Here is a 22,773-nt window from a genome sequence, read left to right on the forward strand (position 1 = left end):
ATTACAAGAGACTGGTATGACAGCATGTCAACCAGCTAAGACACTAGTGGAAGAAGGATTGAAGTTATGTGTTGAGTCCAACCAAGTACCTGCTAATAAAGGAAGATACCAAAGACTTGTAGGGAGATTGATGTACTTAACACACATGAGACCGGATCTGGTATATGCATTGAGCATTGTTAGCCAATTTATGCATGATCCTGGAGAGCAACATATGAATGCAGTTATACACATTTTGAGGTATTTGAAATCTGCTATTGGAAAAGGAATTTTGTTCACTAAAAATGTTAGATATCAAAACATAGATGCATATACTGATGCTGACTGGGCTGGAGCCATAGATAATAGGGGATCTACTTCTGGTTACTTTACTTTTGTAGGAGGTAATCTTGTTACATGGAGAAGCAAGAAACAAAATGTTATTGCTCGTTCGAGTGCAGAAGCTGAATTCAGAGGTATGACGCTTGCACTTTGTGAAACATTGTGGTTAAGACTTCTCTTACGGGATTTGGGTTATCTACCTGGGCAACCTATTCGACTATATTGTGATAATAAAGCAGCATGTGATATTGCCCATAATCTAGTTCAACATGATCGTAAGAGGCATGTCGAAATAGACAGATTCTTCATTAAGGAGAATTTGGATGGGAAAATTATGGAGTTGCCTAAGATTCGATCTAAGGATCAACTAGCCGACATTCTCACCAAAGCAGTCTCAAATCAAGTATTTTCAAAAAATTTAGACAAGTTGGACATGTATGACATCTATGCACCAACTTGAGGGGGAGTGTTGAAATTTTATTTCTTATAGTACAGTTGTAGGATTGAATTATTTTCTCCCTGATTTAGGGCTAATTGGTAGGTAATTAGTTACCTATTTTAGTTAGGTCATATTCTATAAATTGGATGTAACACCATCAGTGAATCATATGATCGAATGAATATAATTTTAATTCTCGTATTCTTTCTATATTCTTTCTATGAATTTCAGGTGCCTCTAGCCAAGGATTTAATTCAAACAGAATCTATAGGCATTGGTTGGCTGAAACATTTGATGGTCATGAAATAACAGAAGATGAGCTATCAGATAATCTTATCGAAAATGATGATATTATTCAGCCAACAATTGGAAAGTTACCTATAAATTTGGAGACTTTAGAATTATATGCCGGCATGGAGTTCGAATCAGCAGGAGGATGCTAGGGAATTTTATGAGATCTATGGAAGACGTGTGGGCTTTACCATACGGAATAACCGTACACGACGTTCACTTAAAGATAATTCAATAATTGGTCGGGAATTTGTTTGTTCAAAAGAAGGTTTTCGTCCAGATAAATACGCCAACAGAGAAAACAGAATTCTTCCATCAAGGCCCAACACCATAGAGGGATGCAATGCAATGTTGAGGATAACTGCAGAAGATGGAGGAAAGTGGGTTATATATGGGTTTATAAAAGAGCATCAGCACGAGCTTAATCCTGGCAAAATACCACCCCGACAATCGCATAGGATTGCATTTTGTGAGGTATGTTTGAGGCAATTGTTTTCCATGTAATGCTTGCATACACTATTCTGGATTTAAGTTGAAATTTTTGTTCAGTTTTCTGGTTGCATTTTGTTTCCTGCTCCATAATCACTAACCATTGTCAAATCCATAAATTTGTTACTATATTATTCAATCAAAATTCACATTCAGGTGATGGTTCGGGTAGCACTAGTTGGAGATAAAGTGACAGAAAATAGGTTAAGATGGTTTGACACGTGCAAGGAAGACATTTAAGTGCGCCGGTTACGAAAGGTGACGATAGTCCACATTGAGGGTAAATTGGGTAATACCAGGGGAAGAGGAAGATCAAAATTAACATGGGTAGAGTTAGTAAAGAAATATATGATAGCATGTGGATTGACAGAGGCTATGGCCTTAAATAGAAGATTGAATTGCTATTCTCATCCTTTGATTTAGATGCCATGACAACACAATGTCTTTGGCTCTTTTTGTTAGCGAATAGATTTATTAAAGAAACAGCCTTTTCCAATGATGATGTACACCGGACATGTCTAACATAGCTCGAATCATTTGATGAAATCAAAATACATCTGGCAGGTATTTCAGAAATTCTTTAGTTAGTGGTGGCTACGGATTAAACACTGAAATTGACTTTTTTTATTTTTTATTTTAAGCTAGAATATTGAACCATGACTTGCAACGTTCTCAGGATAAAATTTTTGAACTTATAAAAAAAAATAAAAAAAAGGATAAAAGCTTGGTTGGCTTAATGTGCCAAACCAATATCATTCCCTATTTCTATGTATGCATTTAATGTAATTAAGAATTTAAGATATGATCAAGTGGGCTGGTTGGTTTTGGATGTAGTTTCTTTTGGGTTCACCAAATTAAATCCAACGTGATGAAATCCCAACTTATTTCTAGCTGTATCTTTATAGAGTAAATTATTAGAACTCATTTGTGTAGATAGGCTCACTACACCTGCCAAAGGTTTTCATCAACAGAAGAATTTTGTTGTCCTCGAGTGGACTTCTTAAGTGCCTAGTGTTGATATGTGTGCACCATGGACCTTTACCATTCTGTTAATCTGTAGTATCAAACTGATGAAATGTGTGGGGCATAAATAATTCACTGAAAAATAAAAATGTGTGCGCATAGAGTTTGGTGTAATTGATTCCCCTTCCCATTCCAAGACTGCCTCCTTGAATTTAGATAACTAGAATGGTTATATGTATTATTTGCATCCAACTATAGCCATCGTCAGGTTAAAGAACATCAATTACAAATTTAGGTTGTCTGATGCGGATTATCTGAAAATAAAAAAAAACTTTTTAATAAGAATTACCACATATGATATTTTATTAAAAATTGTTTAAATTTTTAACTTATCAAAAAAATAAAAAAGTGTTTAATTTGGTAGCAATTATCTACCAATAGTCTATGTAATAATACGAATAAGTTTGGAAGAAAAGAAAAAGAAGAAGAAGAACAACCATAACCATGGTAGTTGATCTCTTCTCCTATGTACTTATTTGCAATGTGTCAAGTGGAAACCAATGTAAATGAGAAATTGGAAAGTTCACTCTAATGGTATTTTTGGTTGGAGAAAGGGATTGAGTAGGGATGGATGAAAGGGAGGATAAAAGAACTTTTTCGTATTTGGTTGGAGGGAAGGGGAGAGAGGGAGGAAGCAAGTAGGGATGAAGAATCCCTCCTTGCTTTGTATTTCCGATCTGCCCAAAATTGGGGGAAGAGGAGAGAGAAAGAAGGGATACTAACCAACAAATATACGTACTTTCCATTTTTAACCTTCCCAAAAAATTGGAATGGATATCTAATTTTATATAACAAGGGTATATTGGTAAAAAAATATAGAAACTCTCTTTTCCTTCCTTACAACCAAACAGGAAAAAAGAAAAAGAATAAGTGTCACCCCACCCCGTCCATCCTTTTTGCTATCCATTCCATCCAACCAAACAAAAAATGAGGGAGACACCTTCCCTTCCCTAGGGATGCTTTATCCATCCATCCCCCTCTTCCTTCCATCTATTTTTCCATCCTTCCAACCAAACGGAGTATAACTTTGTATAGATTGTTCTTCAGTCAATTTTGTTCCAATATTGGAGTTTTTGTAGGTTTTTTAGTTCTTATTTTTGCAAACCTTTCATCTATATAATCGAGAACAATTATTTTCGTTTAAATTAGTGCAGATACCATAGTCACAAGTCTTGTATGATGATGACCCCGAAGGGCTGATTTAATAACAAGGTCGAATGCTTATTTTGATTGTTAACCTTGTAAAGATTTTTAAAAAATCCTACCACTATGGGAAAGTTTCTTTGTTTGTACGGGTTTCTCATACGATGCCTGAATGTTATTCTGTCTTGTTGTGTGATATGTATTTCGTGCTGCATAAATGTTCAAATGTTACAAAACCAATCTCTATCCAAATTTCTTATCAGGCAGATTTTGGTGCTCTTAATTCCATAAATTAGAGGGTCACTGTTTCTTGAAAACCAGTCCTAGGGGCATCTTTACCTGCATACTAGATTATTATGATCTTAATTATGCACGTACCTTTATGTTTGTGATGCCAATGTGGTCCAGCGTGGAAAAATGATGATGTGGTTCATATTGAGGTAATATTAGAGGAAGGGGAAGACCAAAAACCAACAGGCCTGTGGCCTAACGTTACAATGCTCGTACTTTTCAAAGGGAGGTCAGCGGTTTGTACCAAAGTAGTGTGTGTGAGTCCTAACTAGGAAAAAAAGAAGAAGGGGAAGACCAAAACTCATGGATTAATATAATGAGGAAATATGTGATAGCATTCTGTTTGGGTGAGTTCATGATACTAGATAGAGCATAATCACGAAAAAAATAATGTAACTGCCCTCAATTAGTTGGGAAATGGTTTTTCTGAATAAAGTTGAATTGATGGTGGTGGCAAGATGTGATACTAGTCAAATTTTTGAAGGAAGGTTTTGGAGAGCATCCACACCAATTGTATTACATTTGAAGGACTGGTTAGAATACTTTTTCTCTGGAAGCTCAAGTTGGCAGCTTTAGTTTTCTTCTACGTGTTATATAATAGATGGAATTGATTAGTAGATTATGTTATCACTTCTTATTTATAACAAAACTATGCCAAAGGTGCTCCTCCAGAAGGTGCTTCTTGGTCATATGTTAGGCTAGTTTATAGTGTACATATTGGCGATGTGAGGTTTTCTTCTCCCTGATGTGAGGTCTTCTCCTAGCTGATGAAAAATATAAATCGTATGAATTCTCCTATTTGCTTATAGTTGTATATACTTTAATTAGGAATTAAATCGACTCTGCACAATCATGGAAGTGGAAAGTAACACTAAATTTCTTCCATGACATTTGTTGGTAGAGCTCTGTGGACCTCAAGTTCTTGTATGTAGCATTAATAGAATGACACTATTTCACACAATAATAACAAAACTGATACTAGATAGAGCATAATTACGAAAAAAAATCATGTAGTTGCCCTCAGTTAGTTGGGAAATGGTTTTTCTGAATAAAGTTGAATAGATGGCGGTGGCAAGATGTGATAACTAGTTAGATTTTTTAAGGAAGGTTTTGGAGAGCATCCAAACCAATTGTATTACATTTAAAGGACTGGTTAGCATATTTTTTCTCTAGATGCTCAGTTAGCAGCTTTAGTTTTCTTCTACTTGTTATATAATAGATGGAATTGATTAGTAGATGATGTTATCACTTGTTATTTATAACAAAAATATGCCAAAGGTGTTCCTCCAAAAGGTGCTTCTTGGTCATCTGTTAGGCTAGTTTATAGTGTACTTATTGGCTCTGTGAGGTCTTCTCCTAGCCGATGAAATATATGAATCGTATGAATTCTCTAGTCTGCTTACAGTTGTATATACTTCAATTAGAAATTAAATAAACTCTGCATAATCATGGAAGTGGGAAATAAACTAGATTTCTTCCATGACAGTCGTTGGTACAATCCATCCACAAGAAATCAATGCTTACTAAAAATCAAGTAATCACTACCAATGATGGTAAGAAACTGAAATTGTTTCATTTTTGTTTTCTAATTTTGTTATTATTGTGTGAAATAGTGTCATTCTGTTAATGTCATGTACAATAATTTTGTGCTAGTATTGTTACCATTTGTGGTGTACTAGAATTCATTATAAGGGAAAATTCCTAGTAAGTCCTACTTTTTAGCTCTAATGACCAACAAGTTCTACAAATTTTTCAAAAAGACTAAGAAGTCCTATTTTGAAAAATATTTCCAATTAAGTTCAAATTTTGTATATTGCAATTTTTTTTTCCATTATTACCCTTTCCAAATGTTATTTTGCACTCTCCATAATGTATCATACCCACAACTGTAGCTAAACTCATTACACACATGTGAGTTCCCAGGCGGCGGCAAAGCACCGACGAGGTCCAAGTGTCGACGAACCATACTCAGTCCGGGGATCATCACAGACCCAGTAGCTTCCATTGTTTCCGGTGTAGTTTAAAGCTTCAAATCCAGTGTACTTGATCGGTGCAAACTTGTGGAGAGTTTGAGTCAGTTCAGTTGTTCCGAACTACGGTGAGCTCCAACAGACCAAACCGGTGAGCTTCATTCCAGCCATTGTATCCGGTGAAATAAAAACCCCACTCCGGCAAGCTTCGGTCCATTCCAACGAGCATTATAGGTGGCCAAAATAGCTACAACGAGCTTTGACCCAGTTCAAGTGAACTTCGACAGACGTCCACGCATGCTTCGGTGACATCTCATACAACTTCGACCCACCTAGGCGAAATCCACTTGGAAAGAGGAGAGAGAAGACGGAAGAGAGCTGACCATGGTCCATCAATGATTTGCACTGGTTGATCGCATCTTGAGAAACGATTCCCATTGTTTCTTCTTCTTAGCACAATTTCCACACAAATGCAATGATCAAAATTACTACTTAATTTTTGGTTTGAACTTTTCCTTTAGCTCTTTATTTTGGCACCTTTTGTGTTAGTTCAGGAGAAGAGGAGAGAGAAGACGAAAGGGCTTATTAGAGAGAGAGAAATGGACACTAACCAAGAGAATCCAATTTAATTAGGAGAGAGAGTATAAGAGTCATGAAAGGCAGGTCCCTCTCTCTAATTCAACAAGGCAGTTGAAGAACGCTGAAGAGAAAGGGTAATAATGGAAATAAAATTATAAAATACAGAATTTGAACTTATTTGGAAATATTTTTCAAAATAGGACTTTTTTGTCTGTCTAAAAAATTTGTAGAACTTGTTGGCCATTAAAGCTAAAAGTGGGACTTACTAGAAACTTTCCCTTTAATGGAAGTATTAGATGTGTCATTTTGTGTCTATCTTGGATTATGTTAGACATTTTGCCAAGCACTAGCTACTGAAAATATTTGAAGAGCAAAAAAGATGTATAAAGAAAAAAGGTATGGACGCTAGGGAGTTGCCTTTTTTGTATAAAGAAAAAAGGTATGTCAACAATAATCATGGACCTCTTGAGATTTAGATGGCTACAATAGTCTCGAGATAAATTAAAAGGGTTACATACAAAAGTAAGTTTCCTACTTAAAAAACTGATGGGGTTATTATGATTCTTGTATTCATGCAGGACGAGAAGGATCTCAAGATTCGGGAACTGTCCACAGATCTTCATCGAGAGAGAAATAGGTCTGCCGCTTATCAAGCACAGTTACAAAAGATTTTGGAATGTGTTGAGGAATACACTCGGCGGCTATCCTTGAAAATAGAATCAGTGGTTAACAATGTGAAAGAAATTGAATACGAAGAGCAAGAAAATTCAGACTTTGACTAGTTTGAGTGTCCTTTTGGACAATCTCTTTCCGTGTAATTGAATCAGCCATATTTCTTGTGTCTTCCTAGTTCACATAATTGATTTCACTTGTAAAGTTCATTTTGGGGAGCTTGTTCTGCATGCAAGGTTTGACACATATCAATGAAATCGATTTTCTTATTTTACAGGCAAGCATACAAAGTAATTGGTAAACTGTATGTGCTCATATTACAAGGTTAGGAACTGTAGAGATAAGTTTATGTCTTGAAGTTCATTTGTTGAACATAATGTTATTTGATTGAGAACTTCCCTTGGAGATGTTAATGATTCAGGCTACTTTCTGCTTACATTTTGTGTACTTTTTCTATCCGGATTATTAAGGTGATATAAAAAAATAATATGAAAATGAAGATTCCTATTGAATATGAAGATTTTGTATACTATGTTACTTTTTACTGGTACTCACCTTATGTTCACTTTTAGGAACTATATATTGGCTCCCAAAAACTAAGATGAGAAAAAAGAATATGGAATCCAAGTAGAGGGTCTGAAGCACTCAGAGAAATGATTTGTCTTATAAGAACAATACTAAGAAGTAATGTCATGAACAACAACAATAATAATGAAGAGCAACAGCAACAATAAAAATTACAACAATAATAATAATGAAGAGCAACAACAACAATAAAAATTACAACAATGTTACAATAACAATAAAAACAAGCAATGTTTGGAAACTAGCAACAATAAAAATTACAACAATATTACAATAACAATATAAACAAGCAATGTTTGGAAAATAGCAACAATAAAAATTACAATAATATTACAATAACAATAAAAACAAGCAATGTCTGGAATTAAATAACTTTTATCCAATATATCATGAATAATATTAACTCTATTTTATTATTTTAAGAAATTAGAAATATAAAAAGAAGTAAGAAGAAAGAAAAACAGCTTATGACTCACACCTTTGGTTCGGATCTATCACTCTAGTTTGTACGGTGAATAATTGAATCCCTTATCCTTGATCCAATACTTGATAGATGGTATATGCTTAATGATGTGATAGTCTTGGCCTTCCTCTCTTCTCATTCTTTCTATGAATTCTGTTGGCATAACATCGAACTCGAGTTGTTTGAGTTTTTTGAGGTATTGAATGCCGGACGACACCACCTTCAATTGCGGGCTAGGCCCAATGTACAACTCTTCAAGAAGTGGCAACGCTTCTTCCTCTATTATCAATGATTTCAACTCCTACAAATCATAGAGATATAACACCTTAAGTTTCTGAAACCCTTGTTGTAATACCCCTAATTTTAAAAGGATAGTCTCGGCATTTTATTTATTGTTTTATTTTATTTTGTGATTATTTGCATATTTAATTGGATTAATTGTTTTAATTGTTTAATAATTGAGTAATTGATTAATTATTGAATTGGATTAATTATTTAACTATTTGATTTAACTGTTTCGTTATATACTATATTTGATTAACTACTTGGTTAATTATTTTAATTATTTAATTAGCGTAATTGTTAACTTGGTTTGCATTAACTACTATTTGTTTTACGTATTGTAAATTAGGGTTTTATTTTATGTCTCACATTGTAGCCGACTTAAGGTTGGTGTAGGATTAGGGTTAGGATTGGTGAAGCCTATATATACTATATTATACGTTGGTATAGGGTTACCAACGAACCCTATTCTCGTAGTGAAAAAAAAAAAAACACAGAGAGATACAGAGAGAAACAAAGAGTGAATTTGGGTGATTACCAAAACAGTTCAAGGAGAAAGGAACATGGTTGCTTCTGGGTTGAACCAACGCACCGGAGGTGTAAAACTACAGTTTAGGACATTGACGGATTATTCAGAGACGGTGGATTAGAGTTTCAAAACTGAAACTCAAGGCAAGTCTCTGTTCTACTCTTTCCTTTTAATCTATGTTCTGTGCATGCCTAGGTAGACTTTAGCGATTTAATAAATGTTAAAACGGATTAAACGAATGTTCTAACACATCAATTATGCATGCTTAAGCAATATTTAATTTCATTGAATTATCTGTATTGTGTTGCTTAAGAAATTTTAACTGAAAACCTGTTGTCGTTGTTTTCAAACGTTGGGTTCAATTCATGTCGTGGTTGTATACCAATGGTTTAGGATTAATCTGGGACTAAGATTGGACCCTAGAACAAGTATTAAAAACATTATAGAGGCCTTGGGAATCACCGGAGGCGAGGAAGACGAAGCTGAACGGACAGACGACTCTTCGGGAGAGAGAGCAGGCTCTAGGAAAAGAGGGAGCCAGCTCCCTCAAGGCAAGAGTCGGCTCCCACATGGATGGAGCCGGCTCCTAGCTAATGAGTGCAGGCTCCCAATGTTAGGGAGCAGGCTCCCAATGTTAGAGAGCCGGCTCCCAGTGTGTAGGAGCAGGCTCTCAACTTGCGAGAGCCTGCTCATGCTCTAAACTTGCGTTTTAATGGTTTTAGGCTACGTTTTGACTGTTTCAGTGTATAATTTTTTTTTATTTTTATTTATTTATCTATTTATTTTCTGTTTAAACTATATTAAATGTTGTATGGAACTATTGTGGACCTATAAAATTATGAGGAGACATAAATTCATAATTGAACGGAAGATTAGAGCAAGAAAAGCCTAAGAGAAAAACTGGTAGTTTGCACTGTTTTGTTAGTGTTACTTACTGGAACTTGGCAAGGTTTTTATATATGATCTAATTATATTTAATCATATATTTTTACAGTTTTATAAGTATGGTGAATTAACTATAATTAACTATACTTAGTTGGGATTTAATTGTTACTTAAATTGTTGTAATTGTATCAATTTATAGGCTGTTTTGGAGAATTTAAACGCTATGATTTATTTTAAAAGATTAAATAGTTGGAGCATGATTTTTAGGTTCTTTATTGAATACCTAATGTCATTATATATGTATTAAACTATACTGATGCATATTTCGGAGAACTGTTGATGAATTAATTAATGTTATTTTTATCAATTATGTGGATTGGAGGACTGTATGCACCGGTATGGGACGGTGGCATTCTAGGGATGGATTAGTTCAAATACTAAGTCCTACCTAAAATGGATTAAGGTGTAGATTAACCATAAAGGTTAAGTCCAACTCTTATTGGTGTCAGGTCAGTAAATAACTGAATGACATAATTTGGTTTCTGGGATGGATTGTTATACATATGTCAAACCACTATACGAGATGTGTGATATTTTGTATTAGGAGGACACGGACTTTATATATATATGATATGGTACCATGGTATGAGCTTGAGTCTCAGGACTTTGGTTAGGGTGCGTATATCGCCTAGGATGGATAGTTGGACAGTAGTTGCTGTTCCCTGGTAGGTCTAGGTACATATGACCACATACTGTGCGATTTGCATGGTATCTCTACTCAGGCTGAGACAGACCTATTGGACTAGTGAGCGTCCTATAGTGTGTATTATATACATATATGGACTACTCTAGATATTGTTGAGTCTATCTAGGATGTATCTGCGTATCGGGTTCCTATTTGGATCGTAGTAGAATAGGATTTGCATGTGGGCCTGACCCACTCTTTTATTTTACAGGTTCTCGTCAGTTTTAGGGTTAGAGCTTGGTCATGCAGAGCAGATAAAGACTTCCATTCCACCGACTATGTAGGACTACTATCTTATTAGCTTTGGATTTTGATTATAGTTACTTTAATTTACAGTTGGGATTTTTATTAGGGGTTCACTAGATGAATTCCCGAGTTGTTAAATAATTGGAGGTTTTGGAATAATGGATTTGAACAATTTTTATTTTAAGGATTTTCAATTAGAATTATTTTCAGCCATTTTATTTATTTCTTATTATTTTAACTTATATTCTGTGTTCATTAAATATTAATTGTTTGATATTTCTCTCGGGTTTGGGCCTGGGCCTGATCAACCCATGTCTCGGATTCGAGGGGTATCACAGTTGGTATCAGAGCACTCCAGGTTTAAGTGTCTCTAGGATTCTATCGTATAAGACTTTCGCATAGTGTACTCTATTGTATAGAGCTTAAGTTTAAGATTCGTTGTATTCCTTTACAGTTCGGTTTAATCGTACTGATGTCTGTCTTTCTGTGTTGATAGAATGGTTAACGCAAGAACCAGACGGAACAACCAGTGACGAAGGGAAGCAGCCCGTAGGCAGCTTCAGGAGGATGATGGTCAGTTCCATGAGGAGAATAAAGAAGTTCAGTAGACTCGGGATCAAAGAGGAGATCCAGAGTATCCTCCTCACCTTAATGACCTTATTGCTCGGGCTATAGAAGCAGGGGTAACAGCTGCACTTTGGAATCAGCCTCAGGTACAGCGGGCACCGTTACCAGCACTGGTTGTTCAGACTAATACTTGGGAGAAGGCTAGGAGTTCTTTCACAAAGGGGAGCCCACCTGAGTTCATAGGCTCTACTGATGCAAAAGCAATTCACCAGTGGAAACAGGATATCGAGCGACATCTTCGCTTGGTTCAGTGCACGGAGGTTAAGAAGCAGATGCCTGCTACCTTCAAGCTAGTTGGGGATGCACTATAGTGGTGGGAGTTAGTTACCACCACAAAAGAGAGAATGTCATTGAATTACGATCAGTTTAGTGCACGCTTTGATGAGAAGTACTTCCCTTATGCAGTCGGGGTAGCTACAAAGACTAAGTTTCTTAATCTGCAGCAGGGAAACATGACAGTGGTGGAGTATGAGTAGCATTTCACGCGTTTATCTCTTTTTGCTCCAGATAAGGTGGATATAGAGGAGAAAAAGTGCAACACTTTCATTAAGGGACTGATATGGTCTATTAAGAGAGCTATTACAGGCAGTTCAGCCTATACTACATATGCTCAGGTGGTAGATGCCACTCTACAGCAGTATCAGTTGACCATGGATTTCAGACAAGCCAAGGGTGAGAAACGGAGTGACAGGGACTCTGCTAATCAGTCAGCTGAGAAAGGGAATGGGAACGGACATCGACAGAATGACAAGGGTAAATTCCAGGGACTGCAGCCTTGGAAGAAGCACAAGGGTGGTTCAGATGCTCCTAGGGATATGGCACCTATTCAGCGATAGTAGAATGGGGGACCATAGGCAGGATATGGTCAGCCACAGGCTAACCGACAGAGGAGGCCGTTTGGTATTTTTCAGGGTAGTTGTTACACTTGTGGAGAGTATGGTCATACCTCCAGATAGTGTCCTAGAGCAAGATAGGGATAGGGACAGGGACAACATGTGTAGCAGGGGTAAAGGGCGCCAGTGCCTTTACCAGCTCCACAGGTTTCGCAGATTCAGGGACAGACATATCTAGCTTTACCAGCACTGCCGCAGCCTTAGGGACAGGCACCACAACAGCTATACTATGGCAGGGTGTACAACCCCATGCCCCAGGATATGCAGGTACCTCAGGCTGTTGAGGGTAAGTTTCCTATTCATGGTTTACATGGACGCGTATTATTTGACACAGGTGTTACACACTCATTTGTAGCTAGATCTTTTGTTGTTTTATCTGGGATGATGACTCGGGTATGCAGTAGACCTCATGGTATTTCTACACCGTTAGGCAATACAGCCATTCTTCATGAGAGTGATGGACTTGTGATACTAGATATTGGTAGACTCAGATTTTTAGCCAATCTTTTGGTCCTGGACATGCACACTTATGATGTGATACTTGGGATGGATTGGTTATCGCATTACCATGCCCAAGTTGATTATTATGATAGGTCAGTTGTTTTCACCATACCTGGTCAGGACATGTACGTCGTCGCTATGCCGCGTTCTAGCGGGGTCACTAGCACCTATTTGTTTTATATGGAGAAGGAAACGGAGGAGGGGACTATTGTATTATTGGATAACATACCAATCATACAGGATTTCCCGAATATATTTCAGGAGATTCCAAGGTTGCCGCCTAGTCGTGAGATCGACTTTGTGATAGACTTAGCTCTAGGCACTACGCCTATTGCTAGGGCATCGTATAGGATGGCACCAGTGGAGATGTAAGAGCTGAGGGATCAGATTCAACAATTACTCAGCCAGGGTTTTATTCATAGGAGTACATCACCCTGGGGAGCACCAGTTCTATTTGTGAAGAAGAAGGATGGTTCACTTCGGCTGTGTATAAATTACAGGGAGTTGAACAAGGTTACCATTCGTAACAAGTACCCTTTGCCTAGGATTAATGATCTTTTTGATTAGTTGAGGGGAGCTACCTATTTCTCTAAGATTAAACTACGGTCTGGATATCATCAACTTCGGGTTCGGGAGCAGGATGTTCCGAAGACAGCGTTTCTCACAAGATACGGATCTTATGAGTTTCGAGTGATACCGTTTAGGTTGACTAACGCACCAGCGGTTTTTATGGATTTAATGAACAGAGTCTTCAGGGCTTAGTTGGATCAATTTGTCATTGTCTTTATAGACGACATTTTAATTTACTCGCGGTCAGAGGACGATCATGCTAGACATCTTCAGATAGTCTTGCAAATGATTCGTGAGCACCAATTGTATGCCAAGTTCGAGAAATGTGAATTTTGGCAGCGGGAGGTGAAATTTTCGGGTCACGTGGTGTCAGAAAGGGGAATAGCGGTGGATCCGGCCAAGGTTTCAGCGGTAGTTGAGTGGGGATAGCCTACTTCACCTATCGAGATTCGGAGTTTCCTCGGATTGGCAGTATATTATAGGAGGTTCATCTAGGGGTTCTTAAAGATAGCGGGACCACTCACTCATCTAACTAAGAAGGGTGTATGGTTTGTGTGGGATGAACATTGTCAGAAAGCTTTTGATGAGCTAAAGACTAAGTGGACTTTTGCACTGGTTTTGTCTACCCCACAGAGCGGGATAGAGTATCTGGTTTACACGGATGCTTCTTTACAGGGTCTTAGATATGTTTTGATGCAGGAGGAGTGACCGATTTAATATGGATCTCAGAAGCTTAAGCCTCACGAGCTTAATTATCCAACATATGATTTGGAGTTGGTAGCTGTGGTCTTTGCCTTTCGTATTTGGAGGCATTATCTGTTGGGTGAGTCCTTCAGATTATTCAGTGATCACAAGAGTCTGCAGTATTTGTTCACTCAGCGGGAGCTGAATATGAGATAGCGTAGGTGGTTGGAGTTTGTAAAAGACTATCATTTTTCTATACAGTACCATCCAGGGAAAGCGAATGTAGTGGCAGATGCACTCAGTCGCCGACATGTTGGTAATTCATAAGGTGTTGAAGGCATAACTCACGGATCAGCAATGCGTTGACAAAGTTGTAGAGATAGCTACTGGTGAGGTCCCATTTTACTATGTTGGGGCTGATGGAGGTTTGAGGTACAAGGGACGGTTAGTGGCACCTTCTGCTGATGGGTTAAGGAAGGATGTGATGACTGAGACTCACCACTCTGAGTTCTCCGTTCATCCGAGAGGAGATAAGATATATCATGATATGAAGCGACAATTTTGGTGGGCAAGTATGAAGAGGGACATTGTTCTTTTTGTTTCGCAGTGTAGTACTTGTCAGATAGTTAAGATTGATCATCAGAGGCCGCCAGGAGCTCTACAGCCACTGCCAATACCGGAGTGGAAATGGGAGAGCATTTCTATAGATTTTGTGGAAGGGTTGCCAAATTCCTTCAAGGATCACAATTTCATTTGGGTCATTGTGGACAGGTTGACAAAATCAGCTCATTTCTTGCATATTCGCACTGACTTTACCTCAGAGTAGTTGGCGAGACTTTACATTACCAAGATTATGAAGTTACATGGCATTCCATTATCTATTATATCGGACAGGGATTCGAGCTTTGTGTCAGGGTTCTGGAAGAGTTTTCAGCAGGCTTTGGGTACAGAATTGCATCTTAGCACTGCTTATCAGCCTTAAACTGATAGATAGATTGAGAGGGTTAATCAGATTATGGAGGATATGTTTCGGTCGTGTGTGCTTGATTTCAAGGGCCACTGGGGGGATTACTTACCGCTTGTGGAGTTTGCTTATAACAATAGTTTCCAGAAGACTATTGGGATGGCACCATTTGAGGCGTTATACGGCCGACCGTGTCAATCGCCTGTTTGTTGGATAGAGGTTAGTGAGAGCAAATTCTTGGGTTCTGAGTTCATTAAAGATACTTCTGAGAAGATTGTTCTTATTAGGGATCGCATGCGCACTGCTCAGAGTAGGCAGAAGAGTTATGCGGATCGTCGCACACATGCTTTGGAGTTTCAGGTTGGGGATCAGGTTCTACTCAAGGTATCTCCTATGAAAGGAGTAATGCGCTTTAAGAAGAAAGGGAAGTTGTCTCCGTGATTTGTCGGTCCATTCATGATTACAGATTGAGTGGGAGCTGTCACTTATCGGTTGGCACTTCTGGATAATTTGGATCGCGTCCACAATGTGTTCTATGTTTCCATGTTGCAGAAATTTCTGCGAAATAAGAATCGATATCAACATATCGATGTTGGGGAGATTGAGTTGCAGCCGGATGCGACTTATTTGGAGTCACCATGTCGTATTGTCAACCGTCGGGATTAAATCCTTCGTAATAAAGTTATTCCTTTGGTACGTTCAGTGGAGTCATCACAATGAGGCTGAGTCCACCTAGGAACGGGAGGATGTCATTCGCTCGCAGTTTCTTGAAATATTGGAAGAAGGTAAGAGCGAATTCCGAGGACGGAATTCCTTTTGTTAGGGGGGAAGAATCTAATACGCCTAATTTTAAAAGGATAGTCTCGGCATTTTATTTATTGTTTTATTTTATTTTGTGATTATTTGCTTATTTAATTGGATTAATTGTTTTAATTATTTAATACTTGAGTAATTGTTTAATTATTGAATTGGATTAATTATTTAACTATTTGATTTAACTATTTCATTATATACTATATTTGGTTAACTACTTGGTCAATTATTTTAATTAGTTAATTAGCGTAATTGTTAACTTGGTTTGCATTAACTGCTATTTGTTTTACGTATTGTAAATTAGGGTTTTTATTTTATGTCTCACATTGTAGCCGACTTAAGGTTGGTGTAGGATTAGGGTTAGGATTGGTGAAACCTATATATACTATATTATACATTGGTATAGGGTTACCAACGAACCCTGTTCTCGTAGTGAAAAAAAACAGAGAGATACAGAGAGAAACAAAGAGTGAATTTGGGTGATTAACAAAGCAGTTCAAGGAGAAAGGAACGTGGTTGCTTCTGGGTTGAACCAAAGCACCAGAGGTGTAGAACTGTAGTTTAGGACGTTGAAGGATTATTTAGAGATGCTGGATTGGAGTTTCAAAACTGAAACTCAAGGCAAGTCTCTGTTTCACTCTTTCCCTTTAATCTATGTTTTGTGCATGCCCAGGTAGACTCTAGGGATTTAATAAATGTTAAAATAGATTAAATAAATGTTATAACACATCAATTATACATGCTTAAACAGTATTTAATTGCATTGAATTATCTGTGTTGTGTTGCTTAAGAAATTTTAACTGAAAACCTGTTGCCGTTGTTTTCAAACGTTGGGTTCAATTCATGTCGTGGTTGTATACCAATGGTTTAGGATTAATCTAGGACTAAGATTGGACCCTAGAACAAGTATTAAAAACATTATAGAGGCCTTGGTAATCACCGGAGGCGAGGAAAACGAAGCTGAACGGACAGATGACTCTTCGGGAGAGAGAGCAGGCTCCAGGAAAAGAGGGAGCCAGCTCCCTTAAGGCAAGAGCCGGCTCCCACATGGATGGAGCCAGCTCTTAGGTTCTAAGAGCAGGCTCCCAATGTTAGGGAGCCAGCTCCCAGTGTGTAGGAGTAGGCTCTCAACTTGTGAGAGCTTGCTTTTGCTCCAAACTTGCGTTTTAATGGTTTTAGGCTGCGTTTTGACTGTTTCAGCGTACTTTTTTTTTTTTTTTTCTGTTTAAACTGTATTAATGTTGTATGGAACTATTGTAGACCTGTAAAATTATGAGGAGACATAAATTCATAATTGAACGGAAGATTAGAGCAAGAAAAGCCTAAGAGAAAAACTGGTAGTTTGCACTGTTTTGTTAGTGTTACTTACTGGAACTTGGCAAGGTTTTTATATATGATCTAATTATATTTAATCATATATTTTTATAGTGTTATAAGTATGGTGAATTAACTATAATTAACTATACTTAGTTGGGATTTAATTGTTACTTAAATTGTTTTAATTGTATCAATTTATAGGCTGTTTTGGAGGATTTATTTTAACAGATTAAATAGTTGGAGCATGATTTTTAGGTTCTGTAGCGAATACCTATTGTCATTATATTTGTATTAAACTATATTGATGCATATTTCAAGGAACTGTTGATGAATTAATTACTGTTATTTTTATCAATTATGTGGATTGGAGGACTGTATGCATCGGTATGGGACGGTGGCATACTAGGGATGGATTAGTTCAAATAATAAGTCCTACCTAAAATGGATTAAGGTGTGGATTAACCATAAAAGGTAAGTCCAACTCCTATTGGTGTCAGGTTAGTAAATAACTGAATCACATAATTTGGTTTCTAGGATGGATTGTTATACATATGTCAAACCACTATACGAGATGGGTGATATTTTGTATTAAGAGGACACGGACTTTATATATATATGATATGGTACCATGGTATGAGCTTGAGTCTCAGGACCTTGGTTAGTGTGCGTATATCGCCTAGGATAGCCGGATAGTAGTTGTTGTTCCCTGGTAGGTCTAGGTACACATGACCACATAATGTGCGATTTGCATGGTATCTCTACTCTGGCTGAGACATACCTATTGGACTAGTGAGCGTCCTATAGTGTGTATTATATACATATTTTGACTACTCTAGATATTGTTGAGTCTATTTAGGATGTATCTGTATATCGGATTCCTATTTGGATCGTAGTAGAATAGGATTTGCATGTGGGCTTGACCCACTCTCTTATTTTACAGGTGCTCGTCAGTTCCAGGGTTAGAGCTAGGTCGTGCAGAGCAGATACAGACTTCTATTCCACCGACTACGTAAGACTACTATCTTATTAGCTTTGGATTTTGATTACAGTTATTTTAATTTACAGTTGGGATTTTTACTAGGGGTCCACTAGATGGATTTCCGAGTTGTTAAATAATTGGAGGTTTTGGAATAATGGATTTGAACTTTTTTTAATTTTGAGGATTTTCAATTAGAATTCTTTTCAGCCATTTTATTTATTTCTTATTATTTCACCTTGTATTTTGTGTTCATTAAATATTAATTGTTTGATATTTCTCTCGGGTTTGAGCTTGGGCCTGATCAACCCGTGTCTCAGATCGAGGGGTATCACACTTGTGCCCCAAAATACAATTTCTCACCATCATATCCCTTACAGAGATGTAGCAATAATAGATTAGGCAAGGCTTGTAGGGCTGTTATCAGATCATAGAATAGACCTAATTCGAATAGATTTTGATGTTTAGGGATCCAATTCAACAAATTCCCTAAACGCCCCCATGAGCCGAGACGTTGCAGACACTGAGGTAGAGATGTTATGCATTGTAAATCCAGGATCTCACCTGTAATATTTCTGTTTTCATCATTTTCTATTTTCTAGAATTTTTTGATTTTCTGAGGGTATTTTTGTCTTTTCTCATTTTACGTGCCGGACACCATGGGGTGTGCCAATTGTGTCTAAGAGTTGATTAGAGTATTTTTTTTGAGTTCAGGACTCATAGAAATGAACCGTTTTCCATTTTGGCATTTTTTGAATTTTCGGCCATGAGGTCCTGGTGGGACCCGCATCGAAATTTTTCGCATGTAGGGCTATTTTTTTTTCCATCATCATGACACCTCGTATATTATTATTTGGTGTATTCTTATGTGGGTAGGTGCTTAAATGAGTGGTGTGGCATGTATATATGTATTTATATACAAAAGAGACAAAAAAGATTTTTTTAGCTCGTGGGACCTACCATTGACATATTTATTTTTAAGTGACCAAATGGTCACTAAGCAGACCATTCTCTCTCTCCCTTCCTGCGTGGTTTTCTCTCTCACCCACCGCTTCTCTTTTTCTTTTTTCTTCATCCACCTTTAAGCCTTGATATCTCTCTATCCATTTGGAATTTGATGAGGCCGTTTGCGGCAAATTAGAGAGCACAACGAGATCTACACGTGGGTGTAAACAATTCATCATTTGGTGCTCTCCGGGGATTTTGAATTTTTGGACCCATTTTGGGGGTTTTCATCCTTCTTGAGGTAGGAGTGTTTAATTCACAACTTTTTAGATTTTTGTGAGATTGTGTAAATTGTTGCCTAGTATGCTTTAATTGTGTTGATTCCTTTAAAGTGACTAAATTGTTATTGTGGAGCATATGATTATGTGTATTAGTTCATATTGTGTGAGAAAGCATGCTAAAATATTTATATTTCATGCCAATTATGTTACATGAGTTGAATTTTGTGACTTAGAAACATGATATAAAATGTTGGTGATTTTCTACAAAGCATGTATATTGTGAATATATTTGCTTTGCATAGAATGAAATTTCTTGTTGGCATGGTATTTAAATGTATAAAATATTCATGTGCTCATTGGGAAGGAAATGGAAAATTGGCTTTGAAAGAAATAAAAAGGGAAATTTGGCTTTGAAAGAAATAAAAAGGGGAAATTGGCCTTCAAAAGAAAAAAAAATAAAAAAAATAATAATAAATAAATAAATTTGGGAAATGGTTATGGAAATGGGGAGTGACATTGCATGACATTGCATCCCATTTCACGGCATGTTCATTCTTGATCGACTTGGGTTGTTGATATTGATATTATGGTTATTTTGTCCCCGGCATGGTATGATCCCAATTCCTGTATTTCTATTCATTATGTGGATTCACAGTGTCTTAAGAGGTGTGTCTTAGGCACCTGAGCATTTAGCTCACCCCATTATTTAACATTTTTCAGGTTTGGAAAAAGAAGGGGCGGGCGATAACCCACCGCAAAATTAAAACTGGACTAGAATTCTTATTTTGTTGTCTTTTGTATGGAAACAAGATCATGTACCTTTTTTTTATTTTTTATTTAAAAAAAAGGTGTAACTTGTATAGTGTTGTAATGGTAGAATTTGTGTAAGAAATATATTTCATGGACTGTAACTTAATATAATTAAAGTAATTCTTTATTTGGAGGAGATGGAGGAACGGGAAATTTTGTATGTATGTGTTGATTTTGGGGATGCTGTATATTATTGCATTGTGCGTTGGGACATGATATATTAGTTTTGAGGTTGAGTGAGACCATTGTATTTTATATGTATTTCAGCAAGTCGTAGTAGGACTTTTTTTGTAGAGGTCATGTCAAAATGTTTATTTTTATTTATATTTATTTTTACTTTGGGCCGTTACATCACCTTCGCTTACTGCCCTGACATCAATAAAGGTAAGGTTTTCATTTTCTTAATGGAGTCGATGAGAGCCCTCCCATTTTCTTTTCTTAACTTTCTGATACCCAACTTTCTCAACTCCTTCAAATTTTCCAGCTCTCTAATTATTTGGTCAAACCCTTCATGACTTGCCTCCACATAATATAGTTTCAGCAGTTCCTTTAAATGCCCAATTCCTTCTTGCACTTTCACTTCTCTTATAACATCAATAAAACTATCAACATTGTAGTTACCACCGTAAGCGAAAAGGTGTCGCAGCTTATGTAACTTACTAATTTCATTGGGTAGCGCATACACGAGAGAGTATTTCAGATCTAAAGTTTGCAAGTTGTATAGCTTGCGTATGGACTTTGGAAGGATCTTCACTTTGTATTCCTCAGACTTAAGTACCTCAAGTGGAATAACTTTCCAACCTATTCAGGAAGATTATTGAGAGGAGCACCTTCAAGATCTAACACCTTTAATAGCTTGAATTTTGCAAACAATGTACCTAAAATTTGCTTTGGCAACTCGTCCTCCACTTTAAAAATAAAACAAGAACGATTTCGGAGCTTATCGACGGTTTCTAAAACATTATAAACATGGTTATGGAATGAAAGTTGCCGAGGTTGTCCATCAAAACTTGAGTCATCTTCCACAACTTGAAAAAAACTCAATTTCTCAAATTTTGAAACGATGAGCTCACGGATCAAGTCAGGCACCCGACAAGTATGAATTTTGGATTTGTCAATTTTTTCAGCTTAGTCACTTGAACCAAACTTCTGTGAATTAGCTCGGTCAAATATTCTTCTACAACCTTTTCCAAAGTTTTTCCTTTTTTTGGTTTTACAAACCCCTCAGCTATCCACAACTGTACAAATCTTCCGCGACGAATAGAGAAGTCTTCCGGTATTTTGCTCAAGTATAAAAAACAAGATTTGAGGTAATATGGAAAATTCTGATAACTGAGCAATATGACTTTTATAATACTTGTAAGATGTGGATTCCTTTGTAACTCAAAACCGAGGCTATTGTACGTCTTTTCCCATTTGGATACAATCTTATTTTTTGTTGATAACAATCCACCTATTGCCACAATTACAAATGGCAATCCTTCACACTTGTCAACAACTTTAAGAGAAAATTCCTTCAATTCTGGTGGACACTGACCCTCAATGTCTGATTGGTATGTCTTCTTGCAAAAGAGTTCCCAAGCCTCATCTTCAGAGAGAGGATTGAGTTGGTGGACGCAATCAAATAGAGATTCTTTGCAAGAAGAGGCAACATCATAATTTTAAGTGGTGATGATTACTTAACTGCATTTGTTGTTTTTCGATAAAGCATGTTTTACGAAACTCCAAAAGTCTATTTTCTATACATCATCAAAAACAACCACATACCTTTTCAGTTTTAAATATTCCTTCAAATTTTTAATGAGCAAAACTTCTTCCATTGTATTAATTCCTTCAGTAACAAGCTCCTTTCTTGATCTATAGAACTTCTTGATCATTATTTTGAGGATCTCCTCCATCTTGTATAACTGGGACACAGGGATCCAAGCATGGTAATCGAAGTGTCTAGTCACTCTTAAGCTATCATAGACTTTCTTGGCAAGAGTGGTCTTTCCGGATCCACCCATCCCAATGAGAGAAATTACTCCATGATTCGGTTGTTCAGCCAATAGCTTACTAATCAATTCATCTATGAGAGATTCAATGCCGATAACTTTATCTTCAGCAATGAAAAGGGAAGCCACTCGAGGGTCAATTCTAGGTGCTATCTTTTGTGCTACTGCTAGATCCTTACTCCAAGGAACTGAATCCATATTTGTCAGCTCTTTGCTTGATCTCCTAGATGGTTATTTTGATCTCTAGAATCTCGAAAGCTATCTCATGTCTTCGTTTCAGTTTAATAACTGGGCGAGCGACTTTAAAAATGAAAGTGATGAAACCGCACTGATGAAATGGCTTTGCCAAGTGAAGTATGTATTCATCGATAACATCTTCGATCTTATAAGAAACTTTCCTCACGTCTTTCACCCTGTGGATATGGTTCAGCCACGTCACCAAGGA

General features: G+C 37.1%; 1 protein-coding gene and 1 pseudogene across 1 annotated transcript; one reads left to right on the forward strand and one right to left on the reverse strand.

The window, feature by feature from the left end:
* Positions 1-1,165: 1,165 nt before the first annotated feature.
* Positions 1,166-7,328, forward strand: LOC132274942 (protein FAR1-RELATED SEQUENCE 5-like). The gene is made up of 2 exons (XM_059776318.1): positions 1,166-1,525; positions 7,125-7,328. Exons 1-2 carry the CDS (start codon positions 1,166-1,168, stop codon positions 7,326-7,328), a joined length of 564 nt encoding a protein of 187 aa, XP_059632301.1.
* Positions 7,329-20,695: 13,367 nt separating this feature from the next.
* Positions 20,696-22,526, reverse strand: LOC132274953 (disease resistance protein RPM1-like; annotated as a pseudogene).
* Between the last annotated feature and the right edge of the window lie 247 nt (positions 22,527-22,773).

Source organism: Cornus florida, unplaced genomic scaffold (assembly GCF_030987335.1).
Source record: "Cornus florida cultivar Cherokee Brave unplaced genomic scaffold, ASM3098733v1 CherokeeBrave_3.0.0_Hap2_Chr01, whole genome shotgun sequence".
Taxonomy (NCBI): Eukaryota; Viridiplantae; Streptophyta; class Magnoliopsida; order Cornales; family Cornaceae; genus Cornus; species Cornus florida.